The sequence below is a fragment of the Erinaceus europaeus genome, chromosome 2 (assembly GCF_950295315.1).
Source record: "Erinaceus europaeus chromosome 2, mEriEur2.1, whole genome shotgun sequence".
Taxonomy (NCBI): Eukaryota; Metazoa; Chordata; class Mammalia; order Eulipotyphla; family Erinaceidae; genus Erinaceus; species Erinaceus europaeus.
This window is the reverse complement of record NC_080163.1, coordinates 112,294,556-112,321,060: the sequence shown is the minus strand read 5'-3', so window position 1 is coordinate 112,321,060 and position 26,505 is coordinate 112,294,556. Positions and strand designations below refer to the sequence as shown.

Below are 26,505 nucleotides of genomic sequence, written 5' to 3'. Positions count from 1 at the left end.
GTTTCTTTATTGGGGGATTAGTGGTTTACAGTCAACAGTAAAATACAATAGTTTGTACATGTATAACATTTCCACATAACAATACAACCCCCACTAGGTCCTCCTCTGCCATCATGTTCCAGGACCTGAGTCATCCCCTCCACCCCAAAGTCTTTTATTTGCTGCAATACACCTAGGGCAGTCCAAGTTCCACTTAGAGTTTTCTCTTCTGATCTTATTTTTTAATTTCTGCCTATAAGTGAGATCATCCCATATTCATCCTTCTGTTTCTGACTTATCTCACTTAACACGGTATCTTCAAGCTCCATTCAAGATGGGGTGAAGAAAGTGAATTCACCATGAACCTGAGACTTTAGAGCCTCAGGAATAAGATAATCTTTGCATAACTATTATGCCATCTACCCTGTTCACATATCTCAGTTTTCTACATAACAATTCAGGGCCCCTCTAGGTCCTCCTCTGCCACCATGTCCCAAGTTGGTCACAATTTTTAAATTTTACTATTTCCTTTCAACATCAGCACACATACGGATCTGTGAAGTCCAAGATATAGATGAATATAAGGTCTGGTACTTATAAGACACATGTGACAATCAAAAGAAACTTTTCAAGTAGATGGGTATATTTGAACATCTTATAACTGACAGATAAAAAAATAAAGATTTTTGTACTTTTCATACTTGCAGTGAGTGAAATTTTAGAAAGTGTCAAACACCTACAGGATATATAATATATATATGCCGCACAGAACTTGCATCATTCAATTTCATTATTTATTTTTTTATTTTTTTTCTCCTTGTTTATTTATTGCATAGAGACAGCCAGACATCGAGAGAGAGAAGAGGGTGATAGAGAGAGAGACACCTGCAGCCCTGCTTCATCACTTGTGAAGCTTCCCCCCTTCAGGTGGGGACCGGGGTCTTGAACCTGGGTCCTTGTGCATCGTGATATGTGCGCTCAACCAGGTGCGCCACCACCCGGCCCCTCAATTTCATTATTTAAAGCAGTTTTTCTATCAATCAGTCTCAGCATGAAGTTTGAGACAGTAGCTAGACTCTGTTTATTCTACTGCTATCTCAAGGCAATTTTGCTAGTGCTGCTCTAATTTATAAAGGTTTACAGCTTCCTTATTTTGACTATCCTAAAAACTGTATATTCTTTTGTGGTATGCTTTTACATATGTATGTGACAGTGGTAGATCTGATTCTGTATTAGGTTGATCTCTACTATGAGAAAAAGAAATCTTGAATGTCTATAGTATAATATAAAACTGCATTTGATTTTGTTGAAGTATCAAGGAAAAATTCTCAACACAACTTTAGAAACTTTCTTTTATATGCTCACATGTTTTTCCGAGCATAATCCGAGCATTTAAATGATTGATTTGATCTTCTTGATATAAAATTGATAGATTCCTAGAAATCAGGGTTTGGTTGAAAAAGGCAGAAGAAACCCGAGGTGGGCATTGCTCCATATATTGCTAATGTGAGCAGTTGCTTTTGTCAGATTCTGGGATGAATTCATTGAATGCAAATTATATTTTAAAAAGCATGACTTCCACCTTCATATATGCTAACTACTTATTGTCATATCTTTATCCCCATAGCAGTCACTTAATACTCATAGCTGAGTATCTGGGAGCTAGTTAGCTAGAGAAACTACAATATTAGTAATATAGAATTCACAGCAATACTCTAGACTTCATTAGGCCTTAGCCCAACCCTTCAATCATTTTTTAAATAGTCAAGTAACTAAATATTCCACTCACTTTCCATTTTCAAAAATATAATGTTTCACATTTGTTTCTTTACTGTAATGCCTATTTATTTATTTATTTATTGAGAAGAGGAATGACAGATGACAATTTGTTCCTTTGAATTTGACACATTAGAGGTTTCCTTGATGTGTAAGGTACAAAGAGATTACTCATCATTCTGGAGACAGAAAACATGACATGGTTTTCATATTCATACTATGTGACTCTGTGACATTTGAAGTCAGGCCCACCAGCTGAAGAGCAGGTAGTGGTAGGTCATTTTATCTTCCACCTCTTAGAATCATACTCATTCATACATACATATCCTGAGTGCAAACTGGTTATTTTCTTAAGTCAGGAGATAGGTCACCCAGTAAACACAAACCTTAAGAGAATCTGGGTTTGAGTTCCAGCACCACATGTGAGCAACATGGATGGCACCAGGAGGAGTGAACTCATTTGGAACATTACTTTCCATTTGCATTATTACTAATGAATGCCCTGGGTCTGGTAAGGTCAATCCTAAGACTCAAGAAGTAAGGCTAAGTCAGGCCAGTAGTGAACTCCCATGGGTGCATAGAAGTAAAACTAAAGTATGGCCTCTGTGGAAGTCACAGGAAGCCAAATGGGGGCAGTATTCACTCAGCCTTTCTACCCTGCACCCAACCCCAACTTGCTCTGAGTACTGAGGAGAAAAGAAACTTCCTGATGACTAAGGAACTCTGGAGGGGGTGGGGGGTGGTAATAAGGTGGGAGTGGGATGGAAGGGCCTGGGGGGCAACTGAGTCAAAGGATCAAAGGCCCTGGAAGGTTTTCCAGGTGCAGTGGGAGGACAGGACATTGTGTAGATGGTGGGAGTAGACAGCTAGCTATCAAGCATATTCACAGAGGATCCTTAATAACCTAAAGCAACTTGAACTTGTTAACTGAAAGACATCTTCTTACCAGAGTACAACAGGTGTCCATAAACTTCCTCATTGTTCAGGTCTTGCACCAAAAAATGTTCTGCAGAAAGGACAAAACAAAAAAAGATCCAGAGGCCTTGAGCACATCTCCAGATAAACTATAGAAATCACTCCAGAATGGTAGAAGAAATGTTTTTCTACCTGTTCTTTATGAATCCCAGAATAACCTTAAAAATTTGTCAGATATCATGGTTTATATGTCATATCATATTTAATGTTTTTTAATCTTCATGCACGAGAAGTTCTCTTGTGTGAATTTTGTGGCTCTCTCAGTGCAACTTAAGTCTATCCATATGTTGTCTTTGCCTGTGATCAAAGCACATCTTTGCTTATATAAGCCTGAATATTTGTCTTTATCTTTTAAAATGTATATCGAACTTTATTTCTAAAGTATGTTGAACATGCTAAAATCATGTGATCATTTGTGTTTTAAAAGATAATGTAAGAGTTTTTTTCTTTTTTGCCTTTGAATATGCCTTTCAAACTTAAATTTATATCAAATACAGGAAAATTTGTACTCTGTAATTTCTAAGACAGAAAAAAATCTCTCTCTTGCTTTTTGATGATTTTATTTACTTTCAAGTTTATTATACCTAAGGGATATACAGTAATCCATTAAGTAATATATATCTTAAATATTTGGATATATTTTTAAATTTTTTTTCAAAATATTTTGTTATTGATATGTCTTTCTTTTCTTGCTATCACCAGGTTTTGCAGCTCCAGATCAACTTTTTTAGATAGAAGGAGACAAGAAGAGAGACCATAGCACAGTGCCGTACTGCTCTCATCTGGTGTACTGAAGGCTCAAACTTGAGTCAGGCATATGGCATAACAGGCGTCTTCCCAGATGAACAATCTTAACCTCATCTTTTTCTTTATTTTTTTAAACTGATGTAAATAAGAATGCTTAACATAAAATTGACCCTTTTAACACATGTCTGTGCAGGTGGGGGTAGATAGCATAATGGTTATACAAAAAAAAAAAAAAATCTCTCATGCCTGAGGTTCCAAAGTCCCAAATTCAATCTCACAACCCCCAACAACATAAACCAGAGCTGAGAAGTGCTCTAGTAAAAAAAAAAAAAAAAAAAAAAAAAGTGGAGAACAGTCTGGAGAACTCTCAGAAGGCTAGAAATGGACCTACCCTATGACCCTGCAATTCCTCTCCTGGGAATATATCCTAAGGAAACCAACACACCCATCCAAAAAGATCTGTGTACACATATGTTCTTGGAAGCATAATTTTTATTAGCCAAAACCTGGAAGCAACCCAGGTGTCCAACAACAGATGAGTGGCTGAGCAAGTTGTGGTATATATATATATGAATACTACTCAGCTATAAAAAATGGTGACTTCATTTTCTGCCAATCTTGGATGGACCTTGAAAAATTCATGTTAAGTGAAATAAGTCAGAAACAGAAGGATGAATATGGGATGATCTCACTCTCAGGCAGAAGTTGAAAAACAAGATTAGAAGAGCAAGCACAGTAGAACCTGAACTGGAATTGGCGTATTGCACCAAAGTAAAAGACTGGGGTGGGGGGAGAATACAGGTCCAAAAAGGATGACAGAGGACCTAGTGGGGTTTGTATCATTATATGGAAAATTGCAAATGTTATGCATGTAGAAACTATTGTATTTACTGTCAAATGTAAACCATTAATTCCCCAATAAAGAAATTAAAAAATAAATTTTTAAAAAGTGGGAGTGAGGGGCAGAGGGCAAGGCTGTGGCACACGCAGTTAAGCACACATAGTACTGTGCAAGGCCTTGAGCAAGAATCTGTGCTCAAGTCCCAGCTCCCCACCTGCAGCATGGATGCTTCATGAGTGGTGAAGCAGGTCTACAGGTTTTTATTTTTCTTGCTTCCTCTCTACCTACCCCCCACCTCTCAATTTCCCTGCTGGCATCAAGCACTAGCAATAACTGGGAGCGGGAGGGGACTTCTGAGCTTATTATAGTATTGCTAACTATAGGCAGAATACACAACTGAGCTCTAGAACTTACTCATTATGTATAACTATATCCATATAACTCTTGAATAGCAGAACAACAATTTTTGAGAAACAGAAAAACTAAGTCAATGAGTACAGATATCTGGTGTGAGTGTGCATGTGTGTGAATTAAGTATGCAACGAATTGATTCAAGAAGAACTCTGGAGATGCAAAAATCTGTGAAACAATCTGTACATAGCTCTTTCTCCCTGACTTCCAAAATCCTGATCCAATGTTAGGCATTCACCTCTAGGTGATAACTAAAATATTGCAAGATCACCTGTGTGAGCTACATCTGTGTTCACATATTCTAGTTGAGGGGTTGAGTGTCAGGCCCTTGAGTCCTAGATCAAGTCCATTAAGTATACAACCAACATTCAGTGAAGCCTTTCCCTGGAAGTCTCCCATTCTCCTTGCAGTGAAAAATCTCCTAGTCGAATCCTGTTCATTTCTCCCCAGAATCCTTTTTAAAAGTCTTTATATTTACTTCCACTACATATTATTTTGATTATATCTGTGCTATAGAATATGTAACTGAAGGAAATATGCTGCGGCCTGATCCCCTACTCTCGCAGGAAGAAGTCATCTTGCTGAGACAGACTGAAAGGGACGTGCTGAGAATAAGCAGAGCCCTCACCCACACAGGAAGATTTACCCCTGCCTGCACCAGACACCTCCAACCAGAAATGGATCATAAATCCATGACCATGCCATGACCCTTCCTTCCCATGCCAGACAAAATAACAGGACTCTATAGAAGGCCCAATTGTCGGTCCCACAGATAGGCTCTTAGTTCACCCAGATGGGCTCTCCACCCTGATTGGGACTCCTTTCCCCCTCCCCTCTGTACCCTAACCCCCACCTTGGCTACTATATTAAACTTTCCTTTGTCTGTACTCCAGACTCTACTTACCTCATCTTGTGTCTCACAATTCTAACATTTTGGTGCTAAAACCTACTATCCTAACAGTAACTATAAAGCATCTCGTATTTCGTTGTTCTTGTTGTTTGGTTGGGTTTTTCTTTTGTTGTTTTTTTTTTTTTGCCTTAAGGGCTATTGCTGGGGCTCAGTGTCTGCACCATGAATCCACTGCTCCTGGAGGCCATTCCCCCCTTTTTTTTGTTGGACTTATTGTTATTACTGTTATTGCTGTTTTTGTTCATAGGAAAGAGAGAAATGGAGAGGGGATGGGAGACATAGAGGAGGAGAGAAAGACAGACACCTGCAGACCTGCTTCACTGCTTATGAAGTGACCCCCCTGAAGGTGGGGAGCCAGGGGCTGAACCAAGATCCTTAGGCTGGTCCTTGCGCTTTGCACCATGTGCGCTTAACCTACTACACGACCACCTGGCCCACTTATTTTGTTTTTTTATCAAATATTTGTCTCCTCAATTATTCCTGTTTCCAATCCATTCCATTCCATTTTGTACCTGGAACAAAACTAGGCACTCAAAAACATATATTTACAGTAAAACAATAAATTATTTTAATGCTCTCCTAGGAAACTTTATTGGTACAACCACATCTACCAGCAAAAATAATAATCATAATAACAACAATATTAAAAAATTGTGATTCTTTACACCCCCACTTAAATCTAACTCTTTTTTAAGACTGTGTCTACAAGTTCACATGCAGTCAGTTTTGGTCTTTTCCACTTGATACAATAAGTGTAGATTGTTGGGCACAGATGACAATTCCTCAGGCCCTCTCTTCTCAGACCATTCTGTAAGTAACCTGAGTCCAGACTGATGCTGTGTCCCAGGAGGAGAGGCAGAGGCTGGAACTGTGACTTCAAAGTCAGCAACCTCATATGTGCCGTATACAGCAGGCATACTTCTTGTGGACACAGTAGCCCACTTGCGTTTCCATATAATTACAGTAGTCCTGACAGAATCCTTCACTTTTCTTGCAGTTGACAACTTTGAGATCTGATTCAATTTCTGTAGAAATAAACACCCAATAAGAGTCTCCTAAGACCATTTGAAGAATCAGGCAGTGGAGATCTTAGCCCTAAGGGACAACTGGTGGAGGATGCAATGAAAGGGAACCAGACATCTTTTTCATATGATCTCACATACATCCATGCCATCATTCTGAAGTGTCAGTGTCTTACGCAGGACTGTGAAAGGATGAGGACCAGGATCTAAGTTTCCTTTCTGTCATTTCCTAGATGTGTGATTTCCAAGGAATTATTTCAAATCTCCTCAGTCCCCTCAATTCCCAAGTAGTAAAAATAACCCTGTCTTCTCTTTTTACTGGTGACACTTGCTGCCTGCTATTGACATTTGCTGTGTTTTTTCTTTCACTTGGGGGGTGTTGTTTAGAGGTGCTAGCGAAGCAGACTAATAAGTTTACTGATAAAAGGTTCAGTACCAAAGAGAAGGACAGCAGGATGAGGTAGATTGGCAGGACACCTGTTATTGTTTTTCTTTTGCCAACACCCCCTCTACCTCCCTGTTCTGCTTCTCGGGGATATCAGACCCATCTCTTCCTGTTTCACAGTCAGAAATGAGTATGGGGTTAAGGATGTGTTTTTGTTAACTACCCTCTCCTCAGGGTCCTACGGATGTGAAGCTGACCCCGGACAGGCATTGAGGCCAAAGCAGGAGACTGGGCCTGTTCTAAAGCTTCCAGAGATGTAGCTATAAGCTCTTGGCTAGTCTTCATTTTTAACAAGCCCCTCATTCAAGTAGCCTGGTTCTGTCACCACTTCCTGAGAGCATCCCCAGGAAATTAATTTCCTGTGACAGTTAGCAATCCTTCAGGGAAAAAAGTATACCCATGACCTAGGGTCAGGCCCAAACCTGGACATCTGACTCCCTAACATCTCCTCCAACTGTGGGGTTTGGGTGAAGTTAGGGATTGCAGAAGTGGCCTCTCCATGTCCCCACATCTCACAGGACTTTCAGTGTCAAGAAGAAGGTTAAAGACACCCAAGACCATTCTGACACATAACTCAAGCCACCCACCTGATATCTTTGTGGAACATTCCTGTCTCAGCCCTCAAACCCTGCCACCTGCCCCCCATCCGCACCATCAATCCCTTAAAGATCCCCCAAGTGGACAAACTCATCACCTGCTTTGTCACTTACCCAGGAAAGGGGGAGTTATTGGCAAAAGGTAGCGCTTCACTTGCTGGTGTAAAAAGTGAGACCCATTTGCTCCTTGTCTGGAGGAGTCTTCCCTGAAACCGCCAGTGCCTGGGTGGTCAGCATATTTGGCTCTGGGTAAAGCTGTTTAGGAGTAAATGAAACGTGGAGACTCTTTAGAAACCTCTCTTCAACATACCTTTGAAAATGAAGTTCAGATTCTCTGGGGCCAGTGGAAAAATGAGGAAAGGGATGTGGTGACTCAGAAGGTAGAAGGTAGTTAAGACAAGTGGAAGGGTTCTGGTGCCAGAGTTAACAAGACAGAGTTAACAAGAGTTAACAAGACAGTGTCGCAGGCTTCAAGGTTTCCTAAGAGAATAGACTTCATATTAAGTAATCCTACCATACAAAAAGTGGAAACATAGATAAAGAGACCCAGGAAATTTGGAGAGATGTTGACCGTGTCTACTCCCTGGGTTCTGGGGGTGGTATCGCAAGTCTTTGTGGATTCTAAGCTCACACAGCTTGTGTACTATTCTTTGGCAACTTAGATGTAATTCGATAAATCTGTCAAAGAGACCTGGGGATACAGCGTAATTGTTATATAAAAAGGCTTTCAGGAGTCGGGCGGTAGCGCATCGGGTTAAGCGCAAGGACAGGCATAAGGATCCCAGTTCAAGTCCCCAGCTCCCCACCTGCAGGGGAGTCGCTTCACAAGCAGTGAAGCAGGTCTGCAAGTGTCTTATCTTTCTCTCCCCCTTTCTGCCTTCCCCTCCTCTCTCCATTTCTTTCTGCCCTATCCAACAGTAACAACAATAATCACTATAACAATAAAACAAGGGCAACAAAAGGGAATAAATAAATAAATATTTTTTAAAACATTTAAAAATTAAAAAAATAAAGGCTTTCATGTCTGAGGCACTAAAGTCCCAAATTCAATTCCAAGGACCACCATCAGCCAAAGCTGAACTGTGCTCCAATCTTACTCTCTTTGTATCTCTCTCCCATTTAAATAAACACACAAATATTTTTTAAATAAATATTTTTCTTCTTATTAAGAAAAATAAAGTAGAGGATGGGATGAAGTGAGTTGAAAAGGGGTAAGGGCTCTTGTGTGTGTACATGAGAGAGAAAGAGAGAGAGAAAAGAGAAGAAAGAGTAGAGGGAAAGGAGCCGGGTATTGGTGCACCTGGTTGAGCGCACATGTTACAATGTACAAGGACCCAGGTTCAAGCCCCTGGTCCCCACCTGCAGGGTGAAAGCTTTGCAAGTAGTGAATCCGTGCTGCAGGTGTATTTCTGTCTCTCCCTCTCTATCTACTCCTTCCCTCTTGATTTCTGGCTGTCTATCCAATAAACAAAGATTTAAAAAATTTTTTAAAAAGCATTTAAAAATGTATAAAAGTGAGGAGGTGGAAAGAGGAGAGAGCAGAGCAGTAAGGGAGAGAGATAAAAGGTGAGGATTGGGAAAGGGTAGGGTATTTCCCAGAAGCTATACTGCTCATTCCCTTGGGAAATTACCATTATATGTTGTTGAGAAACCCTGAAACCAGGGCCAGATGGTAGCACACCTGATTGAGTGCACATTACAATGTGCAAGGACCTGGGTTCAAGCCTCCGGTCTCCACCTGCAGGGGGAAAGCTTTGCGAGTGGTGAAGCAGTGTTGCAGGTGTCTCTCTGTCTCTCTCCCTCTCTACCATGCCCTTCTCTTGATTTCTAGCTGTCTCTGTCCAATAAATAAATAAATAAATATAAAAAGTACTTTTAAAAAGAGAGAGAAACCCTGAAATCTATGGTCCTTTGGTCCTTCCTCAACAAATTATCCTCCTCTCTAAGAGAAAAGGAAATGTTAAAATGATATGAATGCAGTGTGAGGAGAGGGCATTCTCTTCCAGGAAGCCGGCAGAAAGGTCAGGATCTTTCACAAATGCTGTGAGACCCTTTTGCAAGGAACACATGCCCCCGGGACTTAGTAGCACACTGCCCAGCCTGGTCTCCCATCACAGAAACAGGCCTGTAGAGAAAACCTGGCCCCACACACAAGTCACACTTCTGCTTTACCTGGAAACAGCACCAGGACAACAAGGAAAAGGCTGGAAGAAGAGGAGCAGAACCACTTCATGTCATCCAAGTTGAAAGGACTGCCAGTGGAGAAAGATCCTGGTACTGTTGGCAGGCAGTAGGGCCCCTTTATAGCTGAGCTGAGCAAGGGACCTGGGCACATTCCAGAATAAACTCTCTTCCCAAAAGACACAGGTTGATGCATTCCCCCCACACACACACTCCCCCTCAGACCCCCTACACACTTTGAGCGGAACCAACACTGAGCCATCTATTTCAGAAAGTGAATAACATGCCTGAGTGCTTTGGGTGGTTTTGGTGAACACACAATGACAGAGGAAGAGAAGAGTCACAGGAAGAGGAAGGAAGGAGGTAAGATAAACAGGTCATCAGCACAAAGTCATCAGTTCCTCAACAGCTCCTCAGAAAAGCACTGCTGTACAATAGCATAGTGGCATTACACACTGTGTGACATTGCGGTCTTCTGGATGTATTTGTTTTGGTATGAAAAATCATACAGAGAAACATAAACCATTCAGGTATGATTTTCAGACTCCCCTCCCCAGAAATTATGCCAGAATATCCAAACCATTTCATTTTTCCCCCAATTAGGGTTATTCATTGGGGCTCTGTGCCTGCATGATAAGTTCACTACTCCTGGTGGGCATTTTCTTTCTTTTCTTTTTACTTTTCATTTTTCTTTCTTTCTTTTATAGGAGAGCAACTGAGAGGGAAGGTAAGTATAGAGGGAAAGAAAGATACCTGTAGCACTACTTAACTGCTTGGGAAGCTCCCTGCTGCAGATGGACACCAGAGATTTAAACCTAGTCTCTTGCATATGGTAGTGTGTGTGCATAATCACCAGGCCCCAATCATTCCAGTTTTTTTTTTTCCTCCAATTTTATTGCTGGGGCTTGGTGCCTGCACTACAAATCCACTGTTCCTGTGGCCACTTTTTCTTTCTTTTTTTTTTATGGATAGGACACAGAGAAATTGAAAGGGAGGGGAAGGAAAAATAGAGGAGAGAGAAAGATAGACACCTGCAAAACTGCTTCTCCACTTGTGAAGCAACACTCCCACCCCTGCAAATGGGGAGCCAGGGACTCAAACTGGACACTTGAGCGAGTCCTTGGGCTTCATACTATATGCACTTAACTCAGTACACCACTGACCATTCCCCCCCAGTTTTTTTGTTTGTTTGTTTGTTTTTTACTTATTCCTCATCTTTCCCCTCTTAAATGTCTCTTCCTGATTTCTCCTTTCTCCTCTAAGCCTCCTCCACTACTTCATCATTCTTTTCTTTCTTTCTACTTTTGATTTTAATTTATTTGAACATGGGTGGAGGAAAAGTGATGACAACAGAGACATGGGTATCTGGGGAAACAGTCATAAAGTGCAGGTGATTTGGAAGGCAGTGTGCCCAGAATATATGCCAGTCATGAGGTAAGAAGGGCTGCTTTGTAGGGATTGTGGGCAGTTTATACTAGCACTCCAATTCTACAACAGCAAGGAGTTACGAGACTGAGAGACCGAGACTGTGCACAGCCTCTTTAGGCAATCTTCTAATTCAAAGAGAATTAGAACACTGGTAAGGAGGGGACACAGTCAGCCCATGATAAAGGTCATTAGGTCACCAGAGTCTGATGGCTGGATGTTGGGAGAAAACAAAAAAGGTCAGAGGAGCAAAGAAAGTTAGTATTAACTCCAAATAGAGATCTCTCTTATTCCCTCAATAACACACTCTTTGTACTATTTGATGTTTATTTACTTTTTGCAGCTCCAGACTATTTTTTTTTTCATTCAAGTGGAGAGTCTGAGAGAAAAGGAGAGATGTCAGAGTGTTTCAGTTTTCTCTGCTGACATAGCACCTATAGTGTGGTGCTTGGGCTTGTAGGCAAGACATTGACCTTACCCAGTGAGCTATTTCTCTAGCTCTTTCATTTTGAAAGAATTATTTGATTATTTATTTTATAAGAGAGAGAGAGAGATCAGAGTATTGCTCCAGCATGAAGGCTTCAGGAATGGTTTACTTTATTATCCACTGGCATTTATTGCATAGATCAGTATTTTCCTTGGTGTTTGCAAGATAGTGAGATTCTCAACCTGTCACTCTTTCTTCACTTATTACTGGGCCACCTGGGTAAAGAGAAATTATTTCCTCATGAACATACTGGCTCCTCAGGCCTACGTTCTGGACAGGGAAGACAGGTGAAATAATATATCACTTTTCTTTACCAATTTTCAGGACAGTAACTGGGAATATCCCAGATCTGCCCATTGACAACATGACTCTCTGCTGCCCTCTGCTGGATAAAATCCTCCACCACATTCACTTGGATCAACTCAGCATCTTATTTCATCACAAACCCTGTCTGTGATTTTTCTTCCCAGAGTTCTATGTGTTGTATTATAGTACATGTCAAACAAGCCACACTTAATAATGATGTGTTATTCACTTTATTTAACAAAAGTAAATATAGTTTCAGTGCAGAACTTCTGATCAGAAAACCAATGGATGTTTTTGGAGTGAATAGATAAAAGTTTCATTTAGACTTGCCGATAATTAGATATTTCTTTGTTCTATTCTTAAAATCTTGAAATTCACATTTAACCCACTTTTTTCCTTGGAGCCATAGTCTCTTCCATTTGTGCAATTTTACCCCTCCTAAACAGACTTTTTCATTCAAAGACTAGGAGAGAGTAACAGAGAGAAGGAAAGATGTCTGGCATCAGAGATTCTCCGAATACTGTGGCACTCCCCGTGCAGTACCAGAATTTCAACTTTGGCTGCTTGCATAGCAAGACATGAACCCTATGTTGTAAACTAAGTCTCCATCCCCTTAATCCACGTTTCAGTTCTGCCAACCACAAACAGATAAGGTTTGCTTAGACCTCAGGAAGCAGTATTCTGTTGTAATCTCTTAATTAGCTCTGCCTTGAGTGAGTGCTCAAGCAAACCTTCATTGAATCATTGGATTAGTGACTCCCTTTGAGCTTGTTCTTGGTGTAAATCTTCAAGAAAGGAACTTCAGAAGTATGGTTGTCAGAAGCTCTAGGGACAGGATACAGCTGGATTTTCAATATTTCACAATTTTCAATAGGTTAGGATGCCATCTTTTCAGGCAGCACCAATTAGCATTCGGACACTTTCCAATTTTGGCCTCCTTTCCTTTACATTTCCTCTGGCAGCGAGCAGTTCCATAACCACATATGACGTTTGCATCCATGTCACTTCTTGCTGAATTATAAATAATTCAATGTGATTAATTGTACGAGATGCAGGTGGCAGGATTTACAAACCAGCTCCAGATGAAATTGACTATAGAGAGTGCTGGGATCCATGGTGGGGCAGTTACAGAGGCAGTGGCTTCCACATTTCCCTAGCTGATTATCTTGACTATTTAGTTCTCTCACAACATGATTTAAAAAGGATGTACTGGGTCCTGAAATTAGTGCAGCCTGGAATATTCCTAGCTGTGACCACAAAATGTGAGCTCAGATCTACAGGGATGCAGAGGTTACACAGCCTCCTGTTCCATATATAGGCCCCAGATGAAACTGATGGGGTTTACAGTTAATGGTATTTATATACTTTTCCTCTATTTGGGAGCTATTCTCTTACTTGATACAGCTTTCTAGTCCTTTTTCCAACTATGACACCATCTCCCCAGACAATAACTTGGGTCCACCTGCATATTAGATGTCAGGCTCAGGCAAAAACTAGTAAAGTCATGGGCCCCTTGGAATATACCTAAAATAGACCTACAAGCTTTTTACAAAACAGAGACCGCAAATCTTCATCTGCAATATTCTTGCCTTTAGGTTCATGATTAGTCAACAATTTGTTTTGCTTTATGGCTATACTCTTTTTCAGCCACCAGGTTCCAGGTGCTACCATGATGCCAACCTTAATTCCCTGGGCAGACAACCCCACCAGACCATGTGTCCTAGACCGCCCCCCCCATACCCCTACCCCACTAGGGAAAGAGACAGACTGGGAGTATGGATTGACCTGTCAACACCCGTGTTCAGTGGGGAAGCAATTACAGAAGCCAGACCTCCCACCTTCTGCACCCCATAATGATCCTGGGTCCATACTCTCAGAGGGATAAAGAATAGGAAAGTTATCAGGGTAGGGGATTGGATACGGAGTTCTGGTGGTGGGAACTGTGTGGGATTGTGCCCCTCTTATCCTATGGTCTTGTCAATATTTCCATTTTATAAATAAAACTTTTTAAAAAAGGATGTATTACCAGAAAAGGATGGAGGGGTAAGAGGAATAAGTAGATAGGTTATTGGAATGTGAGATGGCATTGGAACTTTGGTGGTAAAGCCGATGATTCTTACATATGTTACACAGGTATAAAGCCAACCCCTCACATACTATAATATTATGAACATATATGCTTATAACATTCATAATGTTGTCAGACACTTTCTTTTTTCCACCAGGGCTATTATTGCTGAGACTTAGTGCTTGCACGACAACTCCACCATTCCCAGTAGTTTTTACTTTTTCTCTTTCAATTTTCTAATAGATATAGAGAAGATGTAAGAGGGGGTGGTGAGAAAGAGAAACCTGCAGCACTGCTTCATCATTCGTGAAGGTGGGACGGGGGGCTTGAACTCAGGTCCTCACTTATAGCAATGTTTGTACCACCTCCTAGACTCTGCACATTTTAAAAATATGTTTATTTTTAAATATATTTTACTTATTTGTTTATTTATTTTTGGAGGGAGACAGAAATTGAGGGAAGCAGGATGTAGGGAGAGAGATTTGCAACACTGTTTCACCATTTGTGAGGCTTTCCCACCCCTGCAGGTGGGAATTTAAGGCTTAAACAGGAAGCAGCGGCTCAAAACCCCGTCCTTGCACAGGTCCTTCCACATAGAGCTATGTATGCTTAACCAGGTGCACCACCGCCTGGCCCCACACACTAGTTTTCCAAGAGAGGGTTTTCTTTGTAAGCATTAGTACCATAAAGTCAACCTTACTTCTCTAGACCGTATTATATGCACATCATTACTGTATGTAATATTCCAGTCAAAATTCGGGAATATAGTCATTATTTCCAACTGGACCTTGTTACAAGAAGTAATTCTTGCTGAATTCATGCAGATAGTGACCATTAAAATGATGACTAGTACTTTGCAAATCTGAAGAGATTAGGAAAGAAAAAAATGTTACTTTTTTGTTTATAAAAATATAATCTAAATTCTTTTATGTATAAGTAGCTTAAAAGGAAGAGAAGTTCTTTATATCTAGACAGTAGAACATTGGAGAACCAGAAATGTTATAAGATAATATTAATAAAAGCTTTAATTATTATGCAGCAGTTCATTCAGTCCCGCAGAAATAATCTTACCTGACTGATGTTAGGTTTTATGAACTTATCAACTTCCCTACTGGAGTTATTAAAATCCTCACTCAATATAGTGGATTGTTCTTGAAGTTTTTCAAGCAAATATGCTAGTTAGACCTGTGAATATTTGCAAAAATATTTTAATAAATAAGAGTGGAGGGTGGGGGAGATAGTATAATGGTTATGCAAACAGACTCTCATGCCTGAGGCTCCAAAGTTCCAGGTTCAATCTTCCACACCACCATAAGCCAGAGCTAAGCAGTGCTCTGGTGTTTCTTTTTCTCTCTCCCTCTCTCTCTCTGCATATATCTCAAAAATAAAGTAAATAAAATTACTTTAAAAAAATAATGGAACAACTTTTCAATGTGGTAAAAAAAATTAAAAATATTTATTAACAAACCCTAATATCTTTATTATCACTATACTTTATACAAGTAAAAATAAGTAAGTAAAAATAAAAATCCAAGGGGATGAGTGGTGATGCACCTCACGTTACAGCACTCAGGGACCCAGGTTCACGCCCCCAGTTCCCACCTGCAGGGGGAAAGCTTTGCAAGTAGTGAAGCAGTGCTGCAGGTGTTTCTCTATCACTCCCTTCCCTCTCGATTTTTGGCTCTCTCTATTCAATAAATAAATAAAGATAATGCAAAAAAATTTTAATTAATAAAAATCCAAAATTATGTCAACTCAAAGTTAGGCTCAGCAATGAATGATTCAGTAGTTTTTCTCATTTAGAATTAAAGTAGATATTAAGTTATTGAGTATCTCAATAACTCAATATTGAGTTATTGAGATATTGTTATTGAATATTTGATCTTTAAGGATCAAATATTCAAAAAATGAGGACCCTAATTTAGGAATATGTTACAAAACATAATTAGTTTTGAAAAGTCAATTTATAAAATACTTGTACCAATTAGATTGACTTTAACATAACTATATTTAGATTATTTATAAAAATTGATATTAAACATTATAACTACCATCTCAATTTATTTCCCTATCAATTATATTTAACTTTATTTATCTAGTAAGTCTAAGTGGAATAAACTATATGTTCAGATTATATTTCAGGCTGATAGCTCAAAAGACACAAGTGTTTTATTATTATTATTATTATTATACTAATAGTTTTTACCAAAGATTTATTCAAATCACATGAATTGGAAAAGCTATTTAGCTAATTTGTTTATCTTAGCAACATTTTCGTATTTTAGGAATACTTCATTTGTATAAGCACTTCTTCCTCTAAGCTAATCAGAATAGAGCTAGTTTAAGGAATTTTGTCAAATGATATCGCAGAACCTTTAGGAAGTAGAAAAATAGCTATATATATATTTATGATGCATGCATAACCATAGACAGACATAAACAAGTAACTTATAACTTCTACCTAAAATTTTAGCCACAAGCCAGTAAAACATAATAAAAACTCATTGGTTAGTATATAATGTTGAAACCTGAATTGCGTTTCTGTCTGTCTCAGAGTCCACAGACACAGCCACTACTCCAGCCTGACCATTTTGAATTGTGTTTCTAACAAATGGAACAAATCAAAGATACATGATCAATAAGGGCTAAAATATTCTACCAGTGATTATGGAGAAGACTTTCAAAGTGTTTATTTGTTCTGATATGCAAACTTTCAGAGACAGTGGTATAGAATAAACAGGCTGAGAGATCTTTTCGAAATAGCAAGTCAGAATATGTTCAAAGTCCATCAAAAAAGGTGGAATGTCCCTTGTGTGTTTACAAGTTGTCCCATATCTTTTTTTTCCCCCTCATTTCAGCTTCAGAGTTACTTTTAAGTTTCTGAGTCCTTTGAGACATGAAAAATATGGGGTCTTTGTGGTGATGGAAATGTTCCTCCTCCCTGTCAATATTGCAGTGTAGGGGGAAAAGATTTGTAAGAGGTACAGCGAATTTTCATGTATTGTTGGTTTTTTAACTATTATTATCTTTATTTATTGGATAGAGGCAGCCAGAAATTGAGAGGGAAGGGGGAAATAGACAGTGAGAGAGACAGAGATACCTATCAGTTAAAAGTCCATTAAAGTTTTTTTTATTATCTTTATTTATTTATTGGATAGACAGATGGAGAGGGAAGGGGGAGATAGAGAGGCAGAGAGACAAAGAGACACCTGTAACACTGCTTCACCACTTGTGAAGCTTTCCCCCTACAGGGGACCAGGGGCTTGAACCCAAGTCCTTGCGCATTGTAATGTGTGCTCAACCAGGTGTGCCACTGCCCAGCCCCTATGTTGTTATTTTTTTTTATAGCTATACGTAATTATTAAATTAACTCAAACAAACAGATGCTAATAGACTCACTGATTTCAAAGGGATTAAGAATTGGACCTTGAGGACATAAGAGGGAGATAAGCAAAGACTTCTGGCCCAGCCAGGAATCCAACCTGGATGTTAATCAAGGATTATGAGAGGAGCTCCTTCTCTGAAGTAGATAATGCTAGAGCTTAGAGTCAGTTTATAGAAAAAGTAGTAGCAAATCAGTTTAGGCCTGGTACCTAGGTTACCGAAGCTATTGATATTAACAATTATAAAGGAGATGTCTACATCTCCTGGTCATCAGAAAACTTGATTCTAGTCTTACAGAAAGGGAGGAAAGGGGCTGGATGATAGTATACCTGGTTGAGCGGACATGTGGGCCTGGGAGGTGGCACATCTGGTTGATTGTACATGTTACAATGCACAAGGACCTGGGTTTGAGCCTTTGGTCCCCGCCTGCAAGGGGAAAGCTTTGCAAGTGGTGAAGCAGTGTTACAGGTGTCTCTTTGTCTCTCTGCCTCTCTATCTCCCCCTTCCCTCTCCATCTGTCTATCCAATAAATAAATAAAGATAATAAAAAAAAACTTTAATGGACTTTATAACTGCCCCCACTAATAGAATAGAATTAAGGTGAATAATTTAGACAGGCATGCAAGACATGAAAGTGCTTGATAAACAGATCATTTACTTCCCTATTCATTTTTATTAATAGGCATAGACCTATCTGCTCATCATCTTCCATCTATATCAACCTACCTATATCACTCCCTATCATATATATTTAAAATATAATCACCTATCTCACTTTTGAAAAAAATCTGTTTTTCATCTATCTCAACAGTTGGTTGAGGCCAAGTGCCCGGGTGCAAGCTAAAGTTGTATTGAATCATAGTCTCTTCTAGTTCCTTTAAAAAGAAACATCAGATATCTTTATGACAATTCCTATACCTATATAAAAAATTACAACAGCAATAGTTAAAAAAATCAAGAGGTAGAAACCTTCAAAATTAACTACTCATGTTTCTCTTCTAAGTGAAGTATGTGGCAAATTGATAAAATATGGGCATTTATTTCGATTCAAGTGCCTTCTTGATGTGGAGAATAGGGTCTACAAATAAAGCTGGCTTATCCACAATTAAGTCATCCTGAATTACCCTTCCATGTCATTTCTGCCAGCATGGTTCGAGCAACAGACAGCATTTCTGAGCTTTATGGCAGAGGCCAACAAGTTCTTCATTTTTCTTACAATCAGCCGAGCATCTCCCGTCAAGCCTGATGCATTTCTCATCCAAGAATTTATTCATGGCTACACAAAGGAAGGAACCACTGGGGTTAGTTCTCTTCTCACATAGGACAAGCTATCTGTTAGAGTTATGTAACTCTTGAGTGAAGACTTCTTGAGGAGCTGTCATGAGTGCCTTATCCTACCAATTGATGAGAGACAACTGGGGTACAAGTTTCATGTCATTTTTCTGTTTGCTAGTTTGTTTGTCATATCGGATAAAATACCAGTAAACATAGATTTGTCTTCTAATATTTGGGGTTAGACTATGTGGGTACATTCGGCAATGGAAAGTACTGTTCTTTTCTAATAGTGTTTTAGGCAATATTAACATGTTTAATAAACACCTTTGGGGCCTGTGGATTCCCCAAATACTTCTTAGTAAGAGGAGAGCAAAACCTGAAACTGAGAAGATGACTCAAGACTGGAGGGTAAAAAGAATAAGTGAGGGGGCCAGGTGGTGGTGCACCTGATTGAGCACACATGTTACAAGTGTGCAAGGACCAGAGTTCAAGCCCCCGGTCCCCACCTGCAGGGGGAAAGCTTCACAAGTGATGAAACAGTGCTGTGGATATCTCCCTGTCTCTCCCTCTCAGTCTCCCCCTTCCCTCTCAATTTCTGGCTGGTTCTATCAAATAAATAAAGATAATAATTTTTTTTTAAAAAAAGAATAAATGAATGGGGGGGAAGTTCACTGCAGTGGATAGAATTAAAGTGGTTACAGAATATCTCTTCATCACATTCCATCAAAATAGTTCAGTAGCAGGAAAGGGGAGTATGCTGGAAAATATTTTCCAAGCCTTGTCTTATGTTATTCTGTGCAGAATATTGCTTCTGACCTTGCTACTTTACTGGTATGCATCATAGATTAGCAAGTTAATAATGAACACAGCTCATCAGTATTAACATTTTATAGCTGCTTAATTATTTTATATGTAAGGACAGTGTCAAATGTACACAAATGGCACTCAGTGTCACTCTATGAAGGACCAAATTCATGTACATGTGAAATTTACAACCTTACTGACTCATGTTGGCCTGTGCTCTGGTCATATATAATATCATCATATAAGTTTATATGGTTAAATATCAGATAATTCAAGTCTCTGTGAGCTGGTGTTCCCATTGCATAGATCCATGCTCTCTCAGCTCTCTTAGTATTTTAAGATTATTTCAGGATATTAAGCCCAATTCACAATTTTGACCCAGAAAGAGAACAAATTCAGAAAGAGAAAGACCATTGATACCTACATATGCCTAGACAGATTTCATTTAGCTATATAGTATAATTTTGTACTATATAATTTTGCATAATGTTGAAGAATATAATAATTAAGTTTAATAGGGTGCCTTGGTCAATTGCTAATATGTATATCAGTGCCAATAGGATGAATATGATATGGTCTAATGCAGGTCCCAGATTCCCATTTACTTGACACAAACTCTCAGCCCATAGTCTTCCTGCAAACCAAGCACAAGACACACACAGCTGGAGAGGAAAGGCCAAGAAGCAGATTCTCCCTTTAGAGCCTCTAGAAGGAATATATACAAACACATAGTTTTTAGCCCTGTTTGATCTGTTTCTAACTTCTGAGAAGAGGATTCTCTTGTCACAGAATTGTCCATACATTTACATATAGAAAGATTCATTTTTCATGACCAAAAAATTTATCAGAAGTCTTGGGAACTCCAGAGTCTAACTTTCTTTCCCAAGTTCCTTGTGGCTGATCCTGCTCCATTAATATGAGACAGCACTCAAGGATATGGCTCTCACTAGCCTTGCTAGTCTTGCTTCCTTCCTTAAACATTAGGATTTTGACAGCCACTTTGTCACATTTGGAAAAGAGCAGAACTTCATTGAGTCATTGAGCCAGTATCTGGATGGATCTGCTCTGGGACTACCCATATCTAGATTCCTCATTCTAAATAATAACCAAATCTCTCCATTTATTTCAATAAACAGCTTAAGAGTGACTTTTAAAAATGACAGGTACCCCCCCCTAACACTTCCTCTCCACTATTCCAAGCTTTGGGTCCATGATTGCTCAACAAATTGTTTGGCTTCGTATGTTAACTCTCTTTTCAATCACCAGGTTCCAGATGCCACCAGGATGCTGGCCAGGCTTCCCTGGATTGAAGACCCCACCAATGTGTCCTGGAGCTCAGCTTCCCCAGAGACACACCCTACTAGGGAAAGAGAGAGGCAGACTGGGAGTATGGACCGACCAGTCAACGCCCATGTTCAGCGGGGAAGCAATTACAGAATCCAGACCTTCTACCTTCTGCAACCCTCAATGACCCTGGGTCCATGCTCCCAGAGGGATAGAGAATGGGAAAGCTATCAGGGGAGGGGGTGGGTTATGGAGATTGGGTGGTGGGAATTGTGTGGAATTGTACCCCTCCTACCCTATGGTTTTGTTAATTAATCCTTTCTTAAATAAAAATAAATGAAAATATACAATATTAAAAAATGATAGGTAACATCACTTGCATTTGGCACATATTTTGACTTCTGAGTTCTAGAAGATGTGTCCTTTTGTTCTCAAAACCTGGAAAAGTCTAGTCTTGACTTTTAATTTTGGGGGAGGAGATCTAATTGCAACCATCAGAGATGCCTAGAAGCATGAAAACATAAAAAGAGTTCTGCTGTAGGATGAACATCCCATGTCACTGCAGCAAATGAGCTGGGCTCACATCCATCTTCACTCTTGTTTCTATATGGGACTCTGAGAAGCTGCTTAGGCCTACTGAGCTTTAATTTCTGCATCTATAATATTTGTGTAAAGCAGACCTTCTGAACCAAGAGAGTTGGTCCAAAGTCATGAAATTATAGGCAAGACAAAGTTTCCTTTAAAGGCTCTAGGCTTAGAAATCTGTATGTGAAGCTTTTGTTCTAGTATCCACCTTATCTTCTACCATAAGTTTCTTTAAACATTTACTTGCTACTACTTTGCTCTACAATTTTCATATTTCTTCATGAATACTGACACCACAAGGTATCTCTCCTGGTATACCTAGGCAATAATGAAAATAAATGAAAAAAAAATAACCCCACAAAACTGTAGGCTAGGCATTAGGGACAAGTCATATCACATGGCCAGTGTCCCCCTGTAGAGTCCTATGTATTCTAGAGTCAATCATATCCAGGTTTCCTGAGGCAAACCCACCCTCGGAAAAACTTCCTCCAACAGCCTTCCTTGCAAAGGTTCTCAATTTACCTGGGCCCAGAAAGAAGAGAAGAACAAAGAGAAAAAGGAGAGTCCTCATGATGTCCAGGGTCTTGAGAGGTCAGCACAGTGTCCTCTCATAAAGAGCAACAGACACCCACATTTATATACTCTTTAAGCCAAAGAGCATCTTGATCAGTGAGGCATGTCAGGGACGAGGGCATCGCCATGCTCAGCTGAGTCCAGCCCACACAGCCCAGTGCATGCCACCCAGTCTTACAATCTTATCATTTTCCAGATTCTGTAAAATTTTTCTGAATAAGATTGCTACCTCAACATGCTTCACCTCAGAATGTATCCAGAGACTTCACGTGTGGAATGACAACCCTTCAGCTTCATTACTCGGGTGAGACCTTTCCTTTAATAGTACACTCTAATTTCATCTCAGGTAGTTCACTTTCTAACAAAGTCCCATAACCTAGATATACACCAGTTTCTGTGAGAGAGAGCTTATGTGCACACGTATCCATAAACTACTGCAAAATATATACCTGAAAGCAGGACTACACTAGAGTTTGCAGTGAGTACCTCCCTAACACTTCCGCTCCACTATTCCAAGCTTGGGATCCATGATTGCTCAACAAATTGTTTGGCTTCATATGTTAACTCTGTTTTCAATCACCAGGTTCCAGATGCCACCAGGATGCTGGCTAGGCTTCCCTGGATTGAAGACCCCACCAATGTGTCCTGGAGCTCAGCTTCCCCAGAGTCACACCCTACTAGGGAAAGAGAGAGGCAGACTGGGGGTATGGACCGACCAGTCAACGCCCATGTTCAGCGGGGAAGCAATTACAGAAGCCAGACCTTCTACCTTCTGCATCCCTCAACGACCCTGGGTCCATGCTCCCAGAGGGATAGAGAATGGGAAAGCTATCAGGGGAGGGGGTGGGTTATGGGGATTGGGTGTTGGGAATTGTGTGGAGTTGTACCCCTCCTACCTTATGCTTTTGTTCACTAATCCTTTCTTAAATAAAAAATTTTAAAAAAAAATGGTTGGAGGGAGACAAGAGTGGGCAGACATTGATAACCACATGTAAATATATGAGTCAGCAGGAATGAAAGATTTAGAATCTGGCAGTTTAGATTTTGTTTCCTTGACAGGATAACTTTAGTATGCTCACATGCAAAATGAGAGAGATCATATAATATACATGACTAGAGTCAGATGGAATCTGAATTCTAGCTCCAAAAGTTATAAGCTGTGTCCACTTGGCAAATTGCTTGACCAAAGTATATAATTTATTATTTTAACATTTGAGTCTTTCTTTTAAAAATCTAAAAATAGAAATACTATATGACTCAGTGCTAACCACTATTGGGCATTTATGCAAAGAATATGAAAAAGATGACCTTAAAAGACTATCTGCAGGGCCAGCCTTGGCACACCCAGTAGAGTGCATATATCACAATGCTTAAGGACCTAAGTTCAAGCCCCAGGTCCCCATCAGCAAGGGAAGTTTCACAAAAGTTAAACAGTGTCGCAAATATCTATCTCACTCCATATTTCCCTCTTCCCTCTCAGTGTCTCTTTGTCTTTACCAAGAAGAAAGAAGAAGAAGAAGAAGAAGAAGAAGAAGAAGAAGAAGAAGAAGAAGAAGAAGAAGAAGAAGAAGAAGAAGAAGAAGAGGAAGAAGGAGAAGAAGAAAAGGAAAAGAAAATGGTGTCAGGAGAAGTGGATTTGTTGCGATGGTACCTAACCCCAGAGACAACCCTGGTGGCAAAAGTAGTAATAAATAAATAAATAGATCTGCAAATCTATACTGATACACTAATAACAACATCAGTCACAATAGCCAAGGCATTGAAACTGAATGTCCATTGATGAACGGCTGGGTAAAAGCATTATGGGATATATGTTCAGTGGAATGCCGTAAATAACTGTTTTTTTCTTTTTATTTATATTTTGGATAGAGACAGAAAGTGAGAAAGAAAGGGGAGATAGGGAGAGAAAAAGAGAGATACTTGCTTCAGCACTCATGAAACATTCGCCCTGCAGATGGGGACCAGGGATTTGAACCCTGGCCCTTATACATTGTAATAATGTATGATCTACCAGGTGTGGCGCCATATAGCCCCTTTTGCTGGGGCTCAGTACTGGGACTATGAATCCACACTGCTCCAGTAGCCATTATTTCCTTTTTATTATTACGTTTCCATCTATTTTAATTGAGGCAGGGGAATAAAGAGGGAGAAACAAAGATAGGCACCTAGAGACCTACTACACTGCTTGTGAAATGTTCCCCCACACCCTGCAGGTGGAGAGCCAGGGTCTCAAACCCAGGTCTTTGGGCATGGCAATATTCCCTCCACCAGCCAGTGCACCACCAGCCCCCATAAATAAATTTTTTATAAAGATGAATTTATGTCTTTCTACGCTAAGTGAAATAGATAAAGAAGTAAAAGACAAACCCCATGGTTTTATAACTAAATCCCTGTAACACTAATACCTCCTTTCACCGGCTGCTTGCAGCCTGGATCCAGTTGTAGTTGACATCAAATAATTGGATTACTCAAAATTACGTCAATTTTGTTCTTCTGAAATTCCTCCTCATTTTCTGGCTTAAATAAAACACTTTACTTTTTACTTTTGTATCCCCTCCTCCAATGAAACAGACTTGAGACACTTTGTTTTTCCCTTCCTTCTTGGCCAACTCAAGATCATTCCCCTCCCCATCCTAGGCCCTAATCCAAGCACCAGTGCTCTTGTGTTTGATTTCAGCTGTGCATCAGATGTAAAAAGCTATAATCAATCATCTCACCGGTAGCAGCTATATTCATATATGACTTACCAATAACTAAAGCAAACCAATACCCTCCAAATACAAAGAGGGAATAACATAAAGGTTTCCAAAGAGTCCCCCATGCCTGAGATTCTGAGGTCACAGGTTCAATCCCTAACACCACTATAAACCAGATGTGAGTAGTATTCTTATAAACAAACAATAGATAAATAGTAGTAAAGAAAGCAAAAGGAAACATAGCTCAAACTCTGCAAAAACAAAAATAAGCACCAAAAAAGAAGAAGTAGGTTGACAGGAAAAGAGAATAGAGCATAGCATTTTATAGTGTGATCGTACCAGAACTTGGTAATGGGTGCAGGGAAGTTTCTACACATACAGAGGCAGGAGGTTGTACCTCCTCAATTTATTTTTTTAATATTTATTTATTTATTCCCTTTTATTGTCCTTGTTGTTTTTGTTGTTGTTGTTGTAGTTATTGATGTTGTTGTTGGATAGGACAGAAAGAAATGGAGAGAGGAGGGGAAGACAGAGGGGGAGAGAAAGACAGACACCTGCAGACCTGCTTCACTACCTGTGAAGCGACTCCCCTGCAGGTGGGGAGCTGGGGGCTCGAACCGGGATCCTTATGCAGGTCCTTGCGCGTTGCGCCACCTGCGCTTAACCCACTGAGCTACAGCCCGACTCCCTTTATATTTGTTTTGTAAACTAGTGATAAATCGAAAAAATTTTAATTGAAAAAAATTGAATTTTACCATGTTATATTAATATATGCTTTAGTGAAATATACATCACGGTTTTTGTTTTGTTTTCATTTTCAAGCTATCTAGCTTCCTGTAAATTTGCTATATATTTGATTAGGACTTCATGTGTTATAGTGTTCTAATGCTAAAATATATCTAGAAATATATATATTCTCAGAAATCTCAAATAAGAACAGTGACATTCTCCTTCATACAATAAAGAGCAGACTTCGACTAACTTGATAAACTGCTCCCTAATTTGGAGTAAGCCAGGTAAGTGGTGTAAAGACCTGAACTATCACTTTAATATCTATCCCTTGAGTGATAGGGAGTGAGATACCTTCCTTTCTTTAAAAAAATAAAGTCAAGAAAACAAAAAACCCCAGGGCCAAGCAGTGACACACTTGGTTAAGCACACACATTACAGTCTGCAAGAATGCAGATTTAAGCCCCTAGTCCACACCTGCAGGGGGAAAGCTTTACGAGTGGTGAAGCAGGGCCGTAGCTATCTCTTTGTCTCTTTTCCTCTCTATATCCCCCTGCCTTCTCAATTTCTCTCTGTCTCTAAGCAATAACAAATAAATTAAAATGTTTAAATAAAAAAAGAAAACAAACACCCCTCCTCATTACTTCACTTTTATTATAACTACTAAAACTTGAAATACCTTACAAACATGTATTACAATTATCATGGTAGCACCAGGTTGAGCATACAGTTTAACATGTGGAAGACACTGGTTCAAGTTCCTGGTCCCCACCTACAGGAATGAAGCTTCACAAGCAGTGAAGCAGTAAAGCAGTGCTGCAGGTGTCTCTCCTTCTCTCTCCCTCTCTGTCTCACTCTTCCTTCTCAACATCTTTCTGTCTCTATCAAAAAAGAACATATAAAATAAGAGGCCATCAGGAGAACTGTATAATTGTCATACAGGTACTAAGCACCAGCAATAACCCTGTTAGCAGTAAAAAAAAAAAATTACTATAGTACTCTGACA

The 26,505-nt window shown here is 39.6% G+C and overlaps 3 protein-coding genes across 3 annotated transcripts; all 3 read right to left on the bottom strand.

Moving 5' to 3' along the window:
• Positions 1–3,432: 3,432 nt before the first annotated feature.
• On the bottom strand, positions 3,433–9,935 carry LOC132532802 (sperm-associated antigen 11B-like). Its single transcript, XM_060171916.1, has 4 exons — positions 9,875–9,935; positions 7,817–7,957; positions 6,546–6,664; positions 3,433–3,670 (listed from the first exon to the last, which is right to left on the bottom strand). Exons 1-4 carry the CDS (start codon positions 9,933–9,935, stop codon positions 3,632–3,634), a joined length of 360 nt encoding a protein of 119 aa, XP_060027899.1. The 3' UTR covers positions 3,433–3,631.
• Positions 9,936–12,951: 3,016 nt separating this feature from the next.
• LOC107522217 (beta-defensin 104A-like) lies at positions 12,952–14,989 on the bottom strand. The gene is made up of 2 exons (XM_016185597.1): positions 14,902–14,989; positions 12,952–13,112 (listed from the first exon to the last, which is right to left on the bottom strand). The coding sequence occupies exons 1-2, from the start codon at positions 14,987–14,989 to the stop codon at positions 12,952–12,954; spliced, it is 249 nt and encodes an 82-aa protein (XP_016041083.1).
• Positions 14,990–18,686: 3,697 nt separating this feature from the next.
• On the bottom strand, positions 18,687–22,072 carry LOC107522218 (beta-defensin 15-like). The gene is made up of 2 exons (XM_016185598.1): positions 22,024–22,072; positions 18,687–18,829 (listed from the first exon to the last, which is right to left on the bottom strand). The coding sequence occupies exons 1-2, from the start codon at positions 22,070–22,072 to the stop codon at positions 18,687–18,689; spliced, it is 192 nt and encodes a 63-aa protein (XP_016041084.1).
• Positions 22,073–26,505: the final 4,433 nt, after the last annotated feature.

What these genes read in the sequence shown, in the direction of transcription:
- LOC132532802 (XM_060171916.1), bottom strand. Translation starts at nt 9,935, where the DNA reads ATGAAGTGGTTCTGCTCCTCTTCTTCCAGCCTTTTCCTTGTTGTCCTG. An exon ending in TGTCCTGGTGCTGTTTCCAG is followed by an intron (nt 7,958 to 9,874) that starts GTAAAGCAGAAG and finishes ACTCCTAAACAG; the next exon opens with CTTTACCCAGAGCCAAATAT. An exon ending in AATAACTCCCCCTTTCCTGG is followed by an intron (nt 6,665 to 7,816) that starts GTAAGTGACAAA and finishes TTATTTCTACAG; the next exon opens with AAATTGAATCAGATCTCAAA.
- LOC107522217 (XM_016185597.1), bottom strand. Translation starts at nt 14,989, where the DNA reads ATGAATTCAGCAAGAATTACTTCTTGTAACAAGGTCCAGTTGGAAATA. An exon ending in TGACTGGAATATTACATACA is followed by an intron (nt 13,113 to 14,901) that starts GTAATGATGTGC and finishes TTTATAATTCAG; the next exon opens with CAAGAAGTGACATGGATGCA.
- LOC107522218 (XM_016185598.1), bottom strand. Translation starts at nt 22,072, where the DNA reads ATGAGGACTCTCCTTTTTCTCTTTGTTCTTCTCTTCTTTCTGGGCCCA. An exon ending in TCTCTTCTTTCTGGGCCCAG is followed by an intron (nt 18,830 to 22,023) that starts GTAAATTGAGAA and finishes TCCTTTGTGTAG; the next exon opens with CCATGAATAAATTCTTGGAT.